The sequence below is a fragment of the Electrona antarctica genome, assembly GCF_951216825.1.
Source record: "Electrona antarctica genome assembly, contig: scaffold_206, whole genome shotgun sequence".
Lineage (NCBI taxonomy): Eukaryota > Metazoa > Chordata > Actinopteri > Myctophiformes > Myctophidae > Electrona > Electrona antarctica.
The window spans coordinates 108,554-131,053 of record NW_027637825.1 but is presented as its reverse complement, the minus strand read 5'-3'; the positions used below and the strand labels follow the sequence as shown (position 1 = coordinate 131,053).

Here is a 22,500-nt window from a genome sequence, read left to right as displayed (position 1 = left end):
GGGGTCCCTGGAACAACATATTCTTCTGGGGGGTCCCTGGAACAACATATTCTTCTGGGGGGTCCCTGGAACAACATATTCTTCTGGGGGGTCCCTGGAACAACATATTTTCACGTGTGCATCCGCGGCACAAATTCAGATCATTCTGGGGGTCCTTGATGTGGGGGTCTAACTTAACCCATTTAGGCCTGACGTTGAAATGAAAAAAATGTATTTTTAAAATGTCGTTTTTTCTGAAAAACCTTATGTTTCTATATCAGTGGTTCTCAATATTTCATGTCAAGCACCCCAAGCATTATATGTAATTGGCCGCCGACCCCCATCTGAAAATATGTTGTTCCAGGGACCCCCCCCCCCCCCCCAGAAGCAAATATTTAAGTTAAAAACTGAAACTCTTGAAGATTTGAGATTTTCACGATTTTAGGGTTAAGTTCATAGCGTGGCACTCGGTGCCGTGCTATGAGCTTGTAGATCTGCTATTTTCCAACAGCTAAAGCATAACGTAATGCTTAAAACACCAAAAAGGGTTCCCGCCCGAAATGGGTTAATGAGTATTACGAATCATGTTCTGCTGTAAGTAGGAAAGGCATTTATAAGCTTTTAGCTTCTGCTCCTTCTGATCATCTTCATGTTTTAGCTTCTGCCTACTCCTTCTGATCATCTTCATGTTTCTGCCTACTCCTTCTGCCTACTCCTTCTGCCTACTCCTTCTGCCTACTCCTTCTGATCATCTTCATGTCTTCATCTTCTGCCTACTCCTTCTGATCATCTTCATGTTTTAGCTTCTGCCTACTCCTTCTGATCATCTTCATGTCTTCATCTTCTGCCTACTCCTTCTGATCATCTTCATGTCTTCATCTTCTGCCTACTCCTTCTGATCATCTTCATGTTTTAGCTTCTGCCTACTCCTTCTGATCATCTTCATGTTTTAGGGTTAGGGTTAGCTTCTGCCTACTCCTTCTGATCATCTTCATGTTTTAGCTTCTGCCTACTCCTTCTGATCATCTTCATGTTTTAGGGTTAGGGTTAGCTTCTGCCTACTCCTTCTGATCATCTTCATGTTTTTAGCTTTTAGCTTCTGCCTATTCCTTCTGATCATCTTCATGTTTTTAGCTTTTAGCTTCTGCCTACTCCTTCTGATCATCTTCATGTTTTAGGGTTAGGGTTAGCTTCTGCCTACTCCTTCTGATCATCTTCATGTTTTAGGGTTAGGGTTAGCTTCTGCCTACTCCTTCTGATCATCTTCATGTTTTTAGCTTTTAGCTTCTGCCTATTCCTTCTGATCATCTTCATGTTTTTAGCTTTTAGCTTCTGCCTACTCCTTCTGATCATCTTCATGTTTTTGTTTTTGTAAACAGCTTCCATTCATTGTCTTTAAATATTGTATCTGAAACCAAAGGATGATCAAATAAACAAAACGACTGATATAGAAACATGACGTTTTGAGAAAACAGTTAGGATTTAGAAGAATTTTTTTTGTAGAATCAGCCTCAGGTCTAAATGGGTTAATTTAATTAACGGAACAAAACGCTGTAACATTCTTCAACCGAGCGGCGAACGGGGAAAAGTTTAATTGCTAACACTTAAATATTGTAACAGTTAATTTAAGCGTCTCTGTTTCATTAGCCACACGGCATCAGTAATGATATTATTATATTATTATGATTATCCATCCAGAAGCATCCGGCAAACATAATCCCATAACGTTTAACCCATTCTGGACAAGAGAACCCCTTTTTGGTGTTTTAAGCATGATGTTATACTTTAACGATTGAAAAATAGCAGATCTACAAGCTCATAACGCTCCCCCCCTCCCCTCCCCTCCCCTCTCCATGGGGGGTTCTGCCTCTCCAAGGTGACAGCGGTCGCTCCACTAATGATCGTGTGGTCGGTTTCGGCATGTCGGGGTGGAGGGGGGTGGGGGGGGGGGGGGTTGGGTTGCAGCTGGCATCCGTCCGTCCGTCCGGACCCCCTTTTTGTGTCGACTCGACTCGACGCCACTAGCCTGCCCCGGGGGTCAAACCACCCCCCCGTCCCGTCCCCCTCCCTGCTCACCGGCTGTCCCCGGGGAGCCAACGATTTATCCTCACTGCCTGTTTGGGGGGGGGGGGGGGGGGGTTGGGGATGGGGTTTTTTGGGGGGTGAAAGCTGGAAGCTAATCTGTAGTAGCCTTGCTAATGAACTACACCTCCTGAATGCTATAGAGTCTGCTCTCGTTTTCATTTATACGATAAATAATCCAAAGCGCTCATATTTTGAACGAGAGGCGGACGAGAAGTCGGAAATGAAGAGCTTAGTATATCCATCAGATCAGAACCACGGAGAGCTTAGTATATCCATCAGATCAGAACCACGGACAGCTTAGTATATCCATCAGATCAGAACCACGGAGAGCTTAGCATATCCATCAGATCAGAACCACTGAGAGCTTAGTATATCCATCAGATCAGAACCACGGAGAGCTTAGTATATCCATCAGATCAGAACCACGGAGAGCGCCCTGGATGAGGAGAGACGAGGCGTTCTTTCTGCCGCGCAGGCTAGTGAACGGGACGCTAATATGACCGTAGAGCGAAGCGTACGGTGGCCTTAGTCTGAATATTCTCCCCTCGGCTGATATCATTGAGGATCCATAGGACGTCCTATCCGTCGATTGGATTCACTACGACGTTTCCAGACGTCCTACGGATGGAATGTGTTAATATTGCATGTGCAGAAATTCACAACGGAGAATATTCTGTTCAAATACACTGTAATACTAACTCTCTAAGCCCAAATCCTACCGGCTGAGAGAAATCATCGTAGCTGATAACCAATAAGAGGCTGTCTAGGAGTTGGATGGTTTCTCTCAGTGAATAAGACGCTGTCTAGGAGTTGGATGGTTTCTCTCTAGGAGTTGGATGGTTTCTCTGAGGTGAATAAGACGCTGTCTAGGAGTTGGATGGTTTCTCTCAGTGAATAAGAGGCTGTGGAGGAGTTGGATGGTTTCTCTCAGGTGAATAAGACGCTGTCTAGGAGTTGGATGGTTTCTCTCAGGTGAATAAGAGGCTGTGGAGGAGTTGGATGGTTTCTCTCAGTGAATAAGACGCTGTCTAGGAGTTGGATGGTTTCTCTCAGTGAATAAGAGGCTGTCTAGGAGTTGGATGGTTTCTCTCAGGTGATTAAGAGGCTGTGGAGGAGTTGGATGGTTTCTCTGAGGTGAATAAGAGGCTGTCTAGGAGTTGGATGGTTTCTCTGAGGTGAATAAGAGGCTGTCTAGGAGTTGGATGGTTTCTCTCAGTGAATAAGAGGCTGTGGAGGAGTTGGATGGTTTCTCTGAGGTGAATAAGAGGCTGTCTAGGAGTTGGATGGTTTCTCTCAGTGAAGAAGAGGCTGTGGAGGAGTTGGATGGTTTCTCTGAGGTGAATAAGAGGCTGTCTAGGAGTTGGATGGTTTCTCTCAGTGAAGAAGAGGCTGTGGAGGAGTTGGATGGTTTCTCTCAGTGAATAAGACGCTGTCTAGGAGTTGGATGGTTTCTCTCAGGTGAATAAGAGGCTGTCTAGGAGTTGGATGGTTTCTCTCAGGAGTATAAGAGGCTGTGGAGGAGTTGGATGGTTTCTCTGAGGTGAATAAGACGCTGTCTAGGAGTTGGATGGTTTCTCTCAGTGAATAAGAGGCTGTCTAGGAGTTGGATGGTTTCTCTCAGTGAATAAGACGCTGTCTAGGAGTTGGATGGTTTCTCTCAGGTGATTAAGAGGCTGTCTAGGAGTTGGATGGTTTCTCTCAGTGAATAAGAGGCTGTGGAGGAGTTGGATGGTTTCTCTCAGGTGATTAAGAGGCTGTGGAGGAGTTGGATGGTTTCTCTCAGTGAATAAGAGGCTGTGGAGGAGTTGGATGGTTTCTCTGAGGTGTCGGAGTGAGAATGAGTCGTCATGTTCGTAGTCCCTAAATGAACCTCAGATTAAACACCTCCACATGTTTTCAGACGTCAACATGGCAGCTGTGAACAGGAGAGTATCTTTGGCTCTGTTCCTTCTTCACATCATCACACCGTGTTGTAGAATATGTGTTAAATAAAGTGTGTCGAGTCATTCGTGTGATTTCTGAAATTGAAATAAAACTTTAAAAACTTTCCGGGCCCTATTTTCGCCAGTAAACTTCCTAAACTTATTTTCCTTTTTTTTTTTGGACTATTGTGAAAAACCTTGTAACATTGTTCCACCGATCTCGATCTTCGATCTACTTCGACTGGAAGAAACTGGTTTTGATGACAGAGGATACTTGCTTGTCGAATTTAAAAGAGCTGTCGATAATTATGCCAAGGTTTTTAACATGGGGACGGATGTTGGGGGTAAAGTGTATGGGGCGGATAGGGGTGTCATGGCCAAAGGTTTTGCTGTCATTTAAGTGAAGAAAATGTGTGGCCATCCAGATTTGTATGTCATGAAGGCAGTTTAGTAATGGTTGAAGTGATTGGAGTGGTTTAATTGCTATCTTTGGCTGTGAGTGGCAGGTAGATCTGGACATCATCTGCATAACAGTGGAAAGAAAGATTGTGTTTAGAGAGGATAGGCCCTATGGTATACAATGCTATACAAATAAAGTTTTATTATTATTATTATGGGGTAACATGTAGAGAAGGAACAATTAAGATCTGACCCCCCATTCCAAAGCGCCAGCGCTCGCCCAGCAGTCTGCTGTCACCCAGGCGGATGCGTGCACGCGACCTCGCCCTCAGGCATCTTACTTGTGTGTGTGTGTGTGTGTGTGTGTGTGTGTGTGTGTGTGTGTGTGTGTGTGTGTGTGTGTGTGTGTGTGTGTGTGTGTGTGTGTGTGTGTGTGTCAGGTGGCGTGCAGTGTCCCAACACCAGCGCCCTCCAGGAGTGGCGCCCCTGCAACGAGCACCCGTGCACCGTGTACCACTGGCAGACGGGCCCCTGGGGGCCCTGCATCGAGGACTCCTCCGTGGCCCCCAGCAGCACCAACACCTCCTCGTCGGGGGTCCGCGGGGCCCCCCGCCCCCCCGACAACCCCCCCTCCTCCTGCTCGGTGGGCATGCAGACGCGCAAGGTCATCTGTGTCCGAGTCAACGTGGGACAGGTGCCCCCCAAGAAGTAAGACCCACCCCACTGTTCTTTATCTGTGTCCGAGTCAACGTGGGACAGGTGCCCCCCAAGAAGTAAGACCCCCCCCACTGTTCTATAGTCAACGTGGGACAGGTGCCCCCCAAGAAGTAAGACCCCCCCCACTGTTCTATAGTCAACGTGGGACAGGTGCCCCCCAAGAAGTAAGACCCACCCCACTGTTCTTTAAGGTCATCTGTGTCCGAGTCAACGTGGGACAGGTGCCCCCCAAGAAGTAAGACCCACCCCACTGTTCTTTATCTGTGTCCGAGTCAACGTGGGACAGGTGCCCCCCAAGAAGTAAGACCCACCCCACTGTTCTTTATCTGTGTCCGAGTCAACGTGGGACAGGTGCCCCCCAAGAAGTAAGACCCACCCCACTGTTCTTAGTCAACGTGGGACAGGTGCCCCCCAAGAAGTAAGACCAACCCCACTGTTCTTTATCTGTGTCCGAGTCAACGTGGGACAGGTGCCCCCCAAGAAGTAAGACCCACCCCACTGTTCTTTATCTGTGTCCGAGTCAACGTGGGACAGGTGCCCCCCAAGAAGTAAGACCCACCCCACTGTTCTTTAGGTCATCTGTGTCCGAGTCAACGTGGGACAGGTGCCCCCCAAGAAGTAAGACCCACCCCACTGTTCTATAAGGTCATCTGTGTCTGAGTCAACGTGGGACAGGTGCCCCCCAAGAAGTAAGACCCACCCCACTGTTCTTTATCTGTGTCCGAGTCAACGTGGGACAGGTGCCCCCCAAGAAGTAAGACCCACCCCACTGTTCTTTATCTGTGTCCGAGTCAACGTGGGACAGGTGCCCCCCAAGAAGTAAGACCCACCCCACTGTTCTTTGAGGGGTGCTAGCCCCTCCTATATTCAGCTATTTGTGTAGATTTTCATCTTACACAGACATTACATTCCCATCATTGACAAAGAAGAGGTTTTATGTCATATAGTGTCTGAGCAAATAGACCAGGTGTGGGGCAACTTTGACGATGGAGAGTGCCAACATTATTTCAACACTCACTCCAGAGGCCAGGCCACAGTGCATATTACTGTCGTAGCAAAAATAGCCCCATCTACAAGCTCAAAACGCTTTGAGCTTGTAAGATTGTAAGCTATTTTTGCTATATTTGAATTGAAAACCGCGCCCCTCACTTCACACGGGTGTGATTTTTTTCACCCTGTGTCATTTGTCGTGCGGTTATTCTCAACCTGTGGAAATTAAATATTTATATTACTACAGGTATATAGTTCTGGAAACAGGCTCTCCAGCCGTGCTGAAATCAGCACGACAGCACAGCTAGCCTTTAATAGAAGATTTGATTACGGATTAATCACACTCCTACAACACTTTAAAATCAATTATTATGGTTGGTGGTTAGTATTATTATGGTTGGTGGTTAGTATCATTATGGTTGGAGGTTAGTATTATTATGGTTGGTGGTTAGTATTATTATGGTTGGTGGTTAGTATTATTATGGTTGGTGGTTAGTATTATTATGGTTGGTGGTTAGTATTATTATGGTTGGTGGTTAGTATTATTATGGTTGGTGGTTAGTATTATTATGGTTGGTGGTTAGTATTATTATGGTTGGAGGTTAGTATTATTATGGTTGGTGGTTAGTATTATTATGGTTGGTGGTTAGTATTATTATGGTTGGAGGTTAGTATTATTATGGTTGGTGGTTAGTATTATTATGGTTGGTGGTTAGTATTATTATGGTTGGTGGTTAGTATTATTATGGTTGGTGGTTAGTATTATTATGGTTGGTGGTTAGTATTATTATGGTTGGTGGTTAGTATTATTATGGTTGGTGGTTAGTATTATTATGGTTGGTGGTTAGTATTATTATGGTTGGTGGTTAGTATTATTATGGTTGGTGGTTAGTATTATTATGGTTGGTGGTTAGTATTATTATGGTTGGTGGTTAGTATTATTATGGTTGGTGGTTAGTATTATTATGGTTGGTGGTTAGTATTATTATGGTTGGTGGTTAGTATTATTATGGTTGGTGGTTAGTATTATTATGGTTGGAGGTTAGTATTATTATGGTTGGTGGTTAGTATTATTATGGTTGGTGGTTAGTATTATTATGGTTGGAGGTTAGTATTATTATGGTTGGTGGTTAGTATTATTATGGTTGGAGGTTAGTATTATTATGGTTGGTGGTTAGTATTATTATGGTTGGTGGTTAGTATTATTATGGTTGGTGGTTAGTATTATGATGTATTATTATGGTTGGAGGTTAGTATTATTATGGTTGGAGGTTAGTATTATTATGGTTGGAGGTTAGTATTATTATGGTTGGAGGTTAGTATTATTATGGTTGGAGGTTAGTATTATTATGGTTGGAGGTTAGTATTATTATGGTTGGAGGTTAGTATTATTATGGTTGGTGGTTAGTATTATTATGGTTGGTGGTTAGTATTATTATGGTTGGAGGTTAGTATTATTATGGTTGGTGGTTAGTATTATTATGGTTGGTGGTTAGTATTATTATGGTTGGTGGTTAGTATTATTATGGTTGGTGGTTAGTATTATTATGGTTGGAGGTTAGTATTATTATGGTTGGTGGTTAGTATTATTATGGTTGGTGGTTAGTATTATTATGGTTGGTGGTTAGTATTATTATGGTTGGAGGTTAGTATTATTATGGTTGGTGGTTAGTATTATTATGGTTGGTGGTTAGTATTATTATGGTTGGTGGTTAGTATTATTATGGTTGGTGGTTAGTATTATTATGGTTGGTGGTTAGTATTATTATGGTTGGAGGTTAGTATTATTATGGTTGGAGGTTAGTATTATTATGGTTGGTGGTTAGTATTATTATGGTTGGAGGTTAGTATTATTATGGTTGGAGGTTAGTATTATTATGGTTGGAGGTTAGTATTATTATGGTTGGTGGTTAGTATTATTATGGTTGGAGGTTAGTATTATTATGGTTGGTGGTTAGTATTATTATGGTTGGAGGTTAGTATTATTATGGTTGGTGGTTAGTATTATTATGGTTGGTGGTTAGTATTATTATGGTTGGAGGTTAGTATTATTATGGTTGGTGGTTAGTATTATTATGGTTGGAGGTTAGTATTATTATGGTTGGAGGTTAGTATTATTATGGTTGGAGGTTAGTATTATTATGGTTGGAGGTTAGTATTATTATGGTTGGTGGTTAGTATTATTATGGTTGGTGGTTAGTATTATTATGGTTGGTGGTTAGTATTATTATGGTTGGTGGTTAGTATTATTATGGTTGGTGGTTAGTATTATTATGGTTGGTGGTTAGTATTATTATGGTTGGTGGTTAGTATTATTATGGTTGGTGGTTAGTATTATTATGGTTGGTGGTTAGTATTATTATGGTTGGTGGTTAGTATTATTATGGTTGGTGGTTAGTATTATTATGGTTGGTGGTTAGTATTATTATGGTTGGTGGTTAGTATTATTATGGTTGGTGGTTAGTATTATTATGGTTGGTGGTTAGTATTATTATGGTTGGTCGTTAGTATTATTATGGTTGGTGGTTAGTATTATTATGGTTGGTGGTTAGTATTATTATGGTTGGAGGTTAGTATTATTATGGTTGGTGGTTAGTATTATTATGGTTGGTGGTTAGTATTATTATGGTTGGAGGTTAGTATTATTATGGTTGGTGGTTAGTATTATTATGGTTGGAGGTTAGTATTATTATGGTTGGTGGTTAGTATTATTATGGTTGGTGGTTAGTATTATTATGGTTGGTGGTTAGTATTATGATGTATTATTATGGTTGGAGGTTAGTATTATTATGGTTGGAGGTTAGTATTATTATGGTTGGAGGTTAGTATTATTATGGTTGGAGGTTAGTATTATTATGGTTGGAGGTTAGTATTATTATGGTTGGAGGTTAGTATTATTATGGTTGGTGGTTAGTATTATTATGGTTGGTGGTTAGTATTATTATGGTTGGAGGTTAGTATTATTATGGTTGGTGGTTAGTATTATTATGGTTGGTGGTTAGTATTATTATGGTTGGTGGTTAGTATTATTATGGTTGGTGGTTAGTATTATTATGGTTGGAGGTTAGTATTATTATGGTTGGTGGTTAGTATTATTATGGTTGGTGGTTAGTATTATTATGGTTGGTGGTTAGTATTATTATGGTTGGAGGTTAGTATTATTATGGTTGGTGGTTAGTATTATTATGGTTGGTGGTTAGTATTATTATGGTTGGTGGTTAGTATTATTATGGTTGGTGGTTAGTATTATTATGGTTGGTGGTTAGTATTATTATGGTTGGAGGTTAGTATTATTATGGTTGGAGGTTAGTATTATTATGGTTGGTGGTTAGTATTATTATGGTTGGAGGTTAGTATTATTATGGTTGGAGGTTAGTATTATTATGGTTGGAGGTTAGTATTATTATGGTTGGTGGTTAGTATTATTATGGTTGGAGGTTAGTATTATTATGGTTGGTGGTTAGTATTATTATGGTTGGAGGTTAGTATTATTATGGTTGGTGGTTAGTATTATTATGGTTGGTGGTTAGTATTATTATGGTTGGAGGTTAGTATTATTATGGTTGGTGGTTAGTATTATTATGGTTGGAGGTTAGTATTATTATGGTTGGAGGTTAGTATTATTATGGTTGGAGGTTAGTATTATTATGGTTGGAGGTTAGTATTATTATGGTTGGTGGTTAGTATTATTATGGTTGGTGGTTAGTATTATTATGGTTGGAGGTTAGTATTATTATGGTTGGTGGTTAGTATTATTATGGTTGGTGGTTAGTATTATTATGGTTGGTGGTTAGTATTATTATGGTTGGTGGTTAGTATTATTATGGTTGGAGGTTAGTATTATTATGGTTGGTGGTTAGTATTATTATGGTTGGTGGTTAGTATTATTATGGTTGGTGGTTAGTATTATTATGGTTGGAGGTTAGTATTATTATGGTTGGTGGTTAGTATTATTATGGTTGGTGGTTAGTATTATTATGGTTGGTGGTTAGTATTATTATGGTTGGAGGTTAGTATTATTATGGTTGGAGGTTAGTATTATTATGGTTGGTGGTTAGTATTATTATGGTTGGAGGTTATTCCAACGTAATCTTAATCATATACATGCACAATAACACATTCAAGTGGATAGTTTAATATACTCACAATAAAGTCAATAATCTAATTGCTAATGTTTTATGCACAAGTACATGACCATTATCATGAACAAAGACTTAATTTGCATCGCTCAAAGGTGTGTGTGTGTGTGTGTGTGTGTGTGCATGTGTGCGTGCGTGCGTGTGTGCGTGCGTGCGTGCGCGTGCATGCGTGCGTGCGCGTGCGTGCTGGACTCTGGTAGTAACCATCTGTGTTTCTCTGAGCTAAATACGTTCATTTTCTATTTATGTATTCTGCATTATTTTTGGCAGTAGGGGCGGGGGGGGGGGGGGGGGCACTGCCACCCTGCCAGCCCCCCCCATGATGCCAGCGGCGGGCAGACACACTCTGGCTGCCCCCCATTTAGCCCCCCAGGATTCAACCTAGGCAGAAGATGTTATATTAATATTATAATAATTATAATGGATAGCATTTTTATAGCTCGATCTTTACAACGATCCATCCATTCCCACATTGGGACCGTGGGTCAGACCTACAGTTCTCCAGAACCGCCACAAAAAGGCCTCTCTCTGCCCGGGGTTCTGGACAGCTATAGGGCTCCTGCCTAGGCTCTGGGCCTGTTCTGACCTCACAACAACACTCCATATTTGGGCATGGCTGACACCATAAAAGGGACAGACATAATATCTGGGTGGGGCATGCAAGCATTTCCAACTTGCATCGTTCCAAGTAGGCCAGAGCCATACGGGCACCGCTCTAGTATATTATAATATTAATAGTCAAGTATAAGATATAAGCATTAAGCACTGTAAAAACAGAATTCAAATACACGCGCACGCACGCACGCACGCACGCACGCACGCACGCACGCACGCACGCACGCACGCACGCACAGCCGCACACTCACACGTGCACACACACACACACACACACACACACACACACGCACGCACACGCACACGCACACAGAAGACAGATCCGCCAGGGAAGGAACAAAGCCCTCTTCCTCCTTGGCACTGATCCAGAGCATCTGTGTCATATCGTCCCTGCAGGGCGATACATGTACCACACCATGTTGCAGCATGCTTTGTAGTGTCTGTGTGGAGCGTTGTGTGAAGGTCTGCGTCGTGTATTCTCCCCCGGGGGTGATATACACACGGTGGATTGGAGTTGTCAGCCATCGAGACGGATTCCAGTCATTTGTATTCATATACAGTAGAGGTTCATCTGAACATGTGCTGTTTATTCTATATCACTGTAGCATCACTATAGGACCACCTCTATATCACTATAGGACCACCTCTATATCACTATAGGACCACTTCTATATCACTATAGGACCACTTCTATATCACTATAGGACCACTTCTATATCACTATAGGACCACCTCTATATCACTATAGGACCACTTCTATATCACTATAGGACCACCTCTATATCACTATAGCAGGACCACTTCTATATCACTATAGCAGGACCACTTCTATATCACTATAGGACCACTTCTATATCACTATAGGACCACTTCTATATCACTATAGCAGGACCACTTCTATATCACTATAGGACCACTTCTATATCACTATAGGACCACTTCTATATCACTATAGGACCACCTCTATATCACTATAGGACCACCTCTATATCACTATAGGACCACCTCTATATCACTATATCACTATAGCAGGACCACTTCTATATCACTATAGGACCACTTCTATATCACTATAGGACCACTTCTATATCACTATAGGACCACTTCTATATCACTGTAGCAGGACCACTTCTATATCACTATAGGACCACCTCTATATCACTATAGGACCACCTCTATATCACTATAGGACCACTTCTATATCACTATAGGACCACTTCTATATCACTATAGGACCACCTCTATATCACTATAGGACCACCTCTATATCACTATAGGACCACCTCTATATCACTATAGGACCACTTCTATATCACTATAGGACCACCTCTATATCACTATAGGACCACTTCTATATCACTATAGGACCACCTCTATATCACTATAGGACCACTTCTATATCACTATAGGACCACCTCTATATCACTATAGGACCACTTCTATATCACTATAGGACCACCTCTATATCACTATAGGACCACTTCTATATCACTATAGGACCACCTCTATATCACTATAGGACCACTTCTATATCACTATAGGACCACCTCTATATCACTATAGGACCACCTCTATATCACTATAGCAGGACCACTTCTATATCACTATATCACTATAGGACCACTTCTATATCACTATAGGACCACTTCTATATCACTATATCACTATAGGACCACTTCTATATCACTATAGGACCACCTCTATATCACTATAGGACCACTTCTATATCACTATAGGACCACCTCTATATCACTATATCACTATAGGACCACTTCTATATCACTATAGGACCACTTCTATATCACTATAGGACCACTTCTATATCACTATAGGACCACCTCTATATCACTATATCACTATAGGACCACTTCTATATCACTATAGGACCACCTCTATATCACTATAGGACCACTTCTATATCACTGTAGCAGGACCACTTCTATATCACTATAGGACCACTTCTATATCACTATAGGACCACCTCTATATCACTATAGGACCACCTCTATATCACTATAGGACCACCTCTATATCACTATAGGACCACTTCTATATCACTATAGGACCACTTCTATATCACTATAGGACCACTTCTATATCACTATAGGACCACTTCTATATCACTGTAGCAGGACCACCTCTATATCACTATAGCAGGACCACTTCTATATCACTATAGGACCACTTCTATATCACTATAGGACCACTTCTATATCACTATAGGACCACTTCTATATCACTGTAGCAGGACCACTTCTATATCACTATAGGACCACCTCTATATCACTATAGGACCACCTCTATATCACTATAGGACCACTTCTATATCACTATAGGACCACTTCTATATCACTATAGGACCACCTCTATATCACTATAGGACCACCTCTATATCACTATAGGACCACTTCTATATCACTATAGGACCACTTCTATATCACTATAGGACCACTTCTATATCACTATAGGACCACCTCTATATCACTATAGGACCACCTCTATATCACTATAGGACCACTTCTATATCACTATAGGACCACTTCTATATCACTATAGGACAACTTCTATATCACTATAGGACCACTTCTATATCACTATAGGACCACCTCTATATCACTATAGGACCACTTCTATATCACTATAGGACCACTTCTATATCACTATAGCAGGACCACTTCTATATCACTATAGCAGGACCACTTCTATATCACTATAGGACCACCTCTATATCACTATAGCAGGACCACTTATATATCACTATAGGACCACTTCTATATCACTGTAGCAGGACCACCTCTATATCACTATAGGACCACCTCTATATCACTATAGGACCACCTCTATATCACTATAGGACCACTTCTATATCACTATAGGACCACTTCTATATCACTATAGGACCACTTCTATATCACTATAGGACCACTTCTATATCACTGTAGCAGGACCACCTCTATATCACTATAGCAGGACCACTTCTATATCACTATAGGACCACTTCTATATCACTATAGGACCACTTCTATATCACTATAGGACCACTTCTATATCACTGTAGCAGGACCACTTCTATATCACTATAGGACCACCTCTATATCACTATAGGACCACCTCTATATCACTATAGGACCACTTCTATATCACTATAGGACCACTTCTATATCACTATAGGACCACCTCTATATCACTATAGGACCACCTCTATATCACTATAGGACCACTTCTATATCACTATAGGACCACTTCTATATCACTATAGGACCACTTCTATATCACTATAGGACCACCTCTATATCACTATAGGACCACCTCTATATCACTATAGGACCACTTCTATATCACTATAGGACCACTTCTATATCACTATAGGACAACTTCTATATCACTATAGGACCACTTCTATATCACTATAGGACCACCTCTATATCACTATAGGACCACTTCTATATCACTATAGGACCACTTCTATATCACTATAGCAGGACCACTTCTATATCACTATAGCAGGACCACTTCTATATCACTATAGGACCACCTCTATATCACTATAGCAGGACCACTTATATATCACTATAGGACCACTTCTATATCACTGTAGCAGGACCACCTCTATATCACTATAGGACCACCTCTATATCACTATAGGACCACCTCTATATCACTATAGGACCACTTCTATATCACTATAGGACCACTTCTATATCACTATAGGACCACTTCTATATCACTATAGGACCACCTCTATATCACTATAGGACCACCTCTATATCACTATAGGACCACTTCTATATCACTATAGGACCACTTCTATATCACTATAGGACAACTTCTATATCACTATAGGACCACTTCTATATCACTATAGGACCACCTCTATATCACTATAGGACCACCTCTATATCACTATAGGACCACTTCTATATCACTATAGCAGGACCACTTCTATATCACTATAGCAGGACCACTTCTATATCACTATAGGACCACCTCTATATCACTATAGCAGGACCACTTATATATCACTATAGGACCACTTCTATATCACTGTAGCAGGACCACCTCTATATCACTATAGGACCACCTCTATATCACTATAGGACCACCTCTATATCACTATAGCAGGACCACTTATATATCACTATAGGACCACTTCTATATCACTATAGGACCACTTCAGATCTACTCTTTAATCTCAAATACAATAGAAGCTGTTCAGTGCATGAAACATGGAAGTGTTTCTGAACATTGAAACACACACTGAACACTTCCATGTTTCAATGTTCAGTGAGTGAAACACTTCCATGTTTCATGCACTGAACAGGTTCTATTGTATTTGAGATTAAAGACTATATTTTAAGTGGTCATGCTACAGTGATATAGAATAAACAGCACGTGTATATTTATTATAATGTGTGTAATGTCTCCCCCTACAGGTGCCCTGAGTCACTGCGTCCTATATTATTATAATGTGTGTAATGTCTCCCCCTACAGGTGCCCTGAGTCACTGCGTCCAGACACCGTGCGGCCGTGCCTCCTGCCCTGTAAACGGGACTGCATCGTTACGCCGTACAGCGACTGGAGCACCTGTCCGTCAACATGCCAAGCAGGTAGGGAGGGCTTCTGATTGGCTGGTAGGAGGGGGCTTCTGATTGGCTGGTAGGAGGGGGCTTCTGATTGACTGGTAGGAGGAGCTTATGGATGGATGGTAGGAGGAGCTTATGGATGGATGGTAGGAGGGGCTATCCCCTTCTATAATCAGTTATAGTGTAGATTTTCGTCTTATGCAAACATTAAATTCAATTAATGGAGAATTTACATCATATTTACATCAGATTAAATTCCCATTGACGAGTTTATTGGCGCTTTATGTGTTAAGAGGGAAATTAAAAACACCTGCGCAAATCAGTGTCGTTCCACGTGTGCGGTGTCAGTGTGTGTTTGTGTGTGACATCATGCATGATGTCATGTGTTGTGAGTGACATCATGCATGATGTCATGTGTTGTGAGTGACAGGGCCCGGCCCCCAGAGCGCAGAGCGATCCAGATCACCTGGTGAAAGCTTGGGAAACGCTGAGCTTCCAAAATGCAGGAAAAGAAAATCACTTCCAAATTAGTCGGAACAAACAAACACAGTGGCGAGAGTCCAAGAACAAATCCAGATGTCTGTAGATTCAGTCTTTCCTCAGCCAGATGGAGGTTCAGTCTCTCCTCATCCAGATGGAGGTTCAGTCTCTCCTCAGCCAGATGGAGGTTCAGTCTCTCCTCAGCCAGATGGAGGTTCAGTCTCTCCTCATCCAGATGGAGGTTCAGTCTCTCCTCATCCAGATGGAGGTTCAGTCTCTCCTCATCCAGATGGAGGTTCAGTCTCTCCTCATCCAGATGGAGGTTCAGTCTCTCCTCAGCCAGATGGAGGTTCAGTCTCACCTCATCCAGATGGAGGTTCAGTCTCTCCTCATCCAGATGTCTGTAGGTTCAGTCTTTCCTCATCCAGATGTCTGTAGGTTCAGTCTTTCCTCATCCAGATGTCTGTAGGTTCAGTCTTTCCTCATCCAGATGTCTGTAGATTCAGTCTTTCCTCATCCAGATGTCTGTAGGTTCAGTCTTTCCTCATCCAGATGTCTGTAGGTTCAGTCTTTCCTCATCCAGATGTCTGTAGGTTCAGTCTTTCCTCATCCAGATGTCTGTAGATTCAGTCTTTCCTCATCCAGATGTCTGTAGGTTCAGTCTTTCCTCATCCAGATGTCTGTAGATTCAGTCTCTCCTCATCCAGATGGAGGTTCAGTCTCTCCTCATCCAGATGGAGGTTCAGTCTCTCCTCAGCCAGATGGAGGTTCAGTCTTTCCTCAGCCAGATGGAGGTTCAGTCTCTCCTCAGCCAGATGGAGGTTCAGTCTCTCCTCATCCAGATGGAGGTTCAGTCTCTCCTCATCCAGATGTCTGTAGATTCAGTCTCTCCTCATCCAGATGGAGGTTCAGTCTCTCCTCAGCCAGTTGGAGGTTCAGTCTTTCCTCAGCCAGATGGAGGTTCAGTCTCTCCTCAGCCAGATGGAGGTTCAGTCTCTCCTCATCCAGATGGAGGTTCAGTCTCTCCTCAGCCAGATGGAGGTTCAGTCTCTCCTCAGCCAGATGGAGGTTCAGTCTCTCCTCAGCCAGATGGAGGTTCAGTCTCTCCTCAGCCAGATGGAGGTTCAGTCTTTCCTCATCCAGATGGAGGTTCAGTCTCTCCTCAGACAGATGGAGGTTCAGTCTCTCCTCAGCCAGATGGAGGTTCAGTCTCTCCTCATCCAGGTGGAGGTTCAGTCTCTCCTCAGCCAGATGGAGGTTCAGTCTCTCTTCAGCCAGATGGAGGTTCAGTCTCTCCTCAGCCAGTTGGAGGTTCAGTCTCTCCTCAGCCAGTTGGAGGTTTAGTCTATTCTCATCCAGATGGAGGTTCAGTCTCTCCTCATCCAGATGGAGGTTCAGTCTCTTCTCAGCCAGATGGAGGTTCAGTCTTTCCTCAGCCAGATGGAGGTTCAGTCTTTCCTCATCCAGATGGAGGTTCAGTCTCTCCTCATCCAGATGGAGGTTCAGTCTCTCCTCAGCCAGATGGAGGTTCAGTCTCTCCTCATCCAGATGGAGGTTCAGTCTCTCCTCAGCCAGATGGGGGTTCAGTCTCTCCTCAGCCAGATGGAGGTTCAGTCTCTCCTCAGCCAGATGGAGGTTCAGTCTCTCCTCAGCCAGATGGAGGTTCAGTCTCTCCTCAGCCAGATGGAGGTTTAGTCTCTCCTCATCCAGATGGAGGTTCAGTCTCTCCTCATCCAGATGGAGGTTCAGTCTCAGCTCAGCCAGATGGAGGTTCTGTCTCTCCTCATCCAGATGGAGGTTCAGTCTCTCCTCAGCCAGATGGAGGTTCAGTCTTTCCTCATCCAGATGGAGGTTCAGTCTCTCCTCAGCCAGATGGAGGTTCAGTCTTTCCTCAGCCAGATGGAGGTTCAGTCTCTCCTCAGCCAGATGGAGGTTCAGTCTCCCCGCAGTCAGATGGAGGTTCAGTCTCTCCTCATCCAGATGGAGGTTCAGTCGTTCCTCATCCAGATGGAGGTTCAGTCTCTCCTCAGCCAGATGGAGGTTCAGTCTTTACTCAGCCAGATGGAGGTTCAGTCTCTCCTCAGCCAGATGGAGGTTCAGTCTTTACTCAGCCAGATGGAGGTTCAGTCTTTCCTCAGCCAGATGGAGGTTCAGTCTCTCCTCAGCCAGATGGAGGTTCAGTCTCTCCTCAGCCAGATGGAGGTTCAGTCTTCCCTCATCCAGATGTAGGTTCAGTCTCTCCTCAGCCAGATGGAGGTTCAGTCTTTTCTCATCCAGATGGAGGTTCAGTCTCTCCTCAGCCAGATGGAGGTTCAGTCTCTCTTCATCCAGATATCTGTGGAGGTTCAGGGCTTTTTTTTACTATTTTGAATAGTTCAACTAGCCAATCTACATTGACACGTTGTGAGCTTGTAGAACTGGCCATTTTAACTATTCAAAAATGTTTTGCAAAATAGTAAAAAAAAGAAAAAGGCAAAGAAGTTTAGGGATAAGGGGTTTAGGGATAAGTAAGTTTAGGGATAAGGGATAAGGGGTTTAGGTACTCAGCCGTGCCAATAATTTATCGAGCGAAAAGAAAAACGTCCCCGAGGGAAACGACGGGATCGTTGCTGCTGCCATGTGTTCTAAACGACGGGAGCGTTGCTGCTGCCATGTGTTCTAAACAAGGGAAACGACGGGAGCGTTGCTGCTGCCATGTGTTCTAAACGACGGGAGCGTTGCTGCTGCCATGTGTTCTAAACGACGGGAGCGTTGCTGCTGCCATGTGTTCTAAACGACGGGAGCGTTGCTGCTGCTATGTGTTCTAAACGACGGGAGCGTTGCTGCTGCCATGTGTTCTAAACGACGGGAGCGTTGCTGCTGCCATGTGTTCTAAACGACGGGATCGTTGCTGCTGCCATGTGTTCTAAACGACGGGAGCGTTGCTGCTGCTGTGTGTTCTAAACGACGGGAGCGTTGCTGCTGCCATGTGTTCTAAACAACGGGAGCGTTGCTGCTGCCATGTGTTCTAAACGACGGGAGCGTTGCTGCTGCCATGTGTTCTAAACGACGGGAGCGTTGCTGCTGCCATGTGTTCTAAACGACGGGAGCGTTGCTGCTGCCATGTGTTCTAAACAACGGGAGCGTTGCTGCTGCCATGTGTTCTAAACGACGGGAGCGATGCTGCTGCTTGTGTTCTAAACGACGGGATCGTTGCTGCTGCCATGTGTTCTAAACGACGGGAGCGTTGCTGCTGCCAGGTGTTCTAAACGACGGGAGCGTTGCTGCTGCCATGTGTTCTAAACGACGGGAGCGTTGCTGCTGCCATGTGTTCTAAACGACGGGAGCGTTGCTGCTGCTGTGTGTTCTAAACGACGGGAGCGTTGCTGCTGCTATGTGTTCTAAACGACGGGAGCGTTGCTGCTGCCATGTGTTCTAAACGACGGGAGCGTTGCTGCTGCCATGTGTTCTAAACGACGGGAGCGTTGCTGCTGCCATGTGTTCTAAACAACGGGAGCGTTGCTGCTGCCATGTGTTCTAAACGACGGGAGCGTTGCTGCTGCTGTGTGTTCTAAACGACGGGAGCGATGCTGCTGCCATGTGTTCTAAACGACGGGATCGTTGCTGCTGCCATGTGTTCTAAACGACGGGAGCGTTGCTGCTGCCATGTGTTCTAAACGACGGGAGCGTTGCTGCTGCCATGTGTTCTAAACGACGGGAGCGTTGCTGCTGCCATGTGTTCTAAACGACGGGAGCGATGCTGCTGCCATGTGTTCTAAACGACGGGATCGTTGCTGCTGCCATGTGTTCTAAACGACGGGAGCGTTGCTGCTGCCATGTGTTCTAAACGACGGGAGCGTTGCTGCTGCCATGTGTTCTAAACGACGGGAGCGTTGCTGCTGCCATGTGTTCTAAACGACGGGAGCGTTGCTGCTGCCGTGTGTTCTAAACAAGGGTTGTGAGAGCTCTAAATAAGACGCCTTCTCTTCTGTTCTCTGTTTCTCTTCTGAGTGGAGCAGAGGTTTCACATCGGCCTCCATGATTACAGTTTAGACCCGAGGCCAATTAAAACCCATTCAGGGCGGGAACCCCTTTTGGTGTTAGCATTATGTTATGCTTTAGCTATTGAAAAATAGCAGATCTACAAGCTCACTCGGTGGCGCGCTACAAGCTTGTAGGTCTGCTATTTTTGAAAAATCGAAGAACGACTGACATAGAAACATAGCTTTTTCAGAAAACTGTCAGGATGTAGAAGACATTTTTAGAATCTGATCTCAGGTCAAAAGACTTCTAAATCATGACAGTTTTCTGAAAAAAAACAACGTTTCTATGTCAGTGGTTCTCAAACTATTTCATGTCAAGGACCCCCAGAATTATATGTATTTGAATTATCTGTATTTGGCCGCCGACCCGCATCTGAAAATATGTTGTTCCAGGGACCCCCCCGGAAGCAAAGATTTGAGTTATAAAACGTTCGCTCTGAAAGAATATAATATATTCAAAGATTTGCTCACGTTTTCATGATTTAAAAAAAAATAGCAGATCTACAAGCGCGTATAGCGCGGCACTATTTTTTCTAAGCTATAAAGTTTGACATAATGCGACCTGAGATCAGATTCTAAAAATGTCTTCTAAATCCTGAAAAAGCTATGTTTCTATGTCAGTCGTTCAAAAATAGCAGATCTACAAGCTTGTGGCGCGCTATGAGCTTGTAGATCTGCTATTTTTCGATAGCTAAAGCATAACATAATGCTAACACCAGAAAGGGGTTCCCGCCCACAAACACCTAACCTGAATGGGTTAAAGTCCTCTCTACGTGAGAGGGTTGCCTGGCAACAATACATTCCCAGTTTTATTTTTATCTTATCTTTTCATTAGAGATTATCAACGTCTCGTAACAAACAGGATGATGGTTTTTGTGATGCCATTCGGTGGTTTTTCTCAATTTCTGCTTTCATCTAAATTTATACCCCACGATTTTTGCAACACTTTTTTTTCCCACCCAGAGTCTTATTGTCTAGTGCAGCGGTTCCCAAAGCGGGGTCCGGGGACCCCCAGGGGTCCTTGAGGGAGTTCCAGGGGGTCCGGGGACCCCCAGGGGTCCTTGAGGGAGTTCCAGGGGGTCCGGGGACCCCCAGGGGTCCTTGAGGGGGTTCCAGGGGGTCCGGGGACCCCCAGGGGTCCTTGAGGGAGTTCCAGGGGGTCCCCCAGCTAAATGATAGTTTGGAACCAAATGGACCCTTATGGGTCTGTGACTCTGAGAGTGTACAAATGGACCGAAATGGACCCTTATGGGTCTGTGACTCTGAGAGTGTACACATGGAACCAAATGGACCCTTATGGGTCTGTAACTCTGAGAGTGTACAAATGGAACCAAATGGACCCTTATGGGTCTGTAACTCTGAGAGTGTACAAATGGAACTAAATGGATTTGTACACTCTCAGAGTTAAATTAACATTGATTTTACAATATAAATTGGGGATAGAAATGCCATTAAATGGGGGTCCGTAGACTATTGCATGTCAAACTGGGGGTCCTTGAAATTAAACAGGTTGAGAATCACTGCTAGAACCGTAAAAATATTCTCTTATGGGGGTCCCTGGAATATCACTGGTGTTCTATCAAAAAATCTATCATTTCAGTAGCATACACTCCCTCCGCCAACCTGGGGAGAGCAACGGACTGACCTCATGCTTCCTGCCGTGCATGAGGAGTCTTTAAACGTGTTCCTCTGTCTGTTTTTAAAGGTCGCAGTGCCAAGAGGAAACAGTCCAGGAAACGCATCATCATCCAGCTGCCAGCCAATGGCGGACAGGACTGTCCTGAGGTTCTGAGTCAGGAGAGAGAGTGTGACGCCCCCTCTTCCTGCCAAGGATTCAAGTATGTATCCTACACCCTATCCACTACATCCTACACACTACAGCCTCATGTCAAGGATACGAGTATGTATCCTACGCCCTACACACTACACACTACACCCTCATGTCAAGGATACAAGTATGTATCCTACGCCCTACACACTACACACTACACCCTCATGTCAAGGATACGAGTATGTATCCTACACCCTATCCACTACATCCTACACACTACACCCTACAGCCTACATCCTACTCACTACATCCTACACACTACACCCTCATGTCAAGGATACGAGTATGTATCCTACTCACTACATCCTACACACTACACCCTCATGTCAAGGATACGAGTATGTATCCTACTCACTACATCCTATACACTACAGCCTCATGTCAAAGATATGAGTATGTATCCTACTCACTACATCCTACACACTACACCCTCATGTCAAGGATACGAGTATGTATCCTACTCACTACATCCTACACACTACAGCCTCATGTCAAGGATACAAGTATGCATCCTACTCACTACATCCTACATCCTACACACTACAGCCTCATGTCAAGGATACAAGTATGTATCCTACACCCTATCCACTACATCCTCCTGTGTGTGTGTGCGCGCGCGCGCAGGTGGAAGACCCACAAGTGGAGGAGGTGTCAGATGGTTCCCTGGTCGATTCGTCAGGACAGTCCAGGAGCAACGGAGAGCTGTGGACCTGGAATACAGGCTAGAGGGGTAGGTAC

The 22,500-nt window shown here is 43.8% G+C and overlaps 1 protein-coding gene across 1 annotated transcript in view; it reads left to right on the top strand.

Annotated features, from left to right (window-relative positions):
* Nucleotides 1-22,500, top strand: part of LOC306918624 (thrombospondin type-1 domain-containing protein 7A-like) — a gene marked incomplete at both ends in the record, with an annotated part of 147,684 nt that overhangs the window by 91,152 nt on the left and 34,032 nt on the right. The window contains 4 exons of the mRNA XM_079531515.1: nucleotides 4,826-5,093; nucleotides 15,338-15,453; nucleotides 21,637-21,769; nucleotides 22,387-22,492. Coding sequence (XP_079387641.1) covers nucleotides 4,826-5,093; nucleotides 15,338-15,453; nucleotides 21,637-21,769; nucleotides 22,387-22,492 — 623 coding nt within the window. The remainder of the gene's footprint in view (nucleotides 1-4,825; nucleotides 5,094-15,337; nucleotides 15,454-21,636; nucleotides 21,770-22,386; nucleotides 22,493-22,500) is intronic.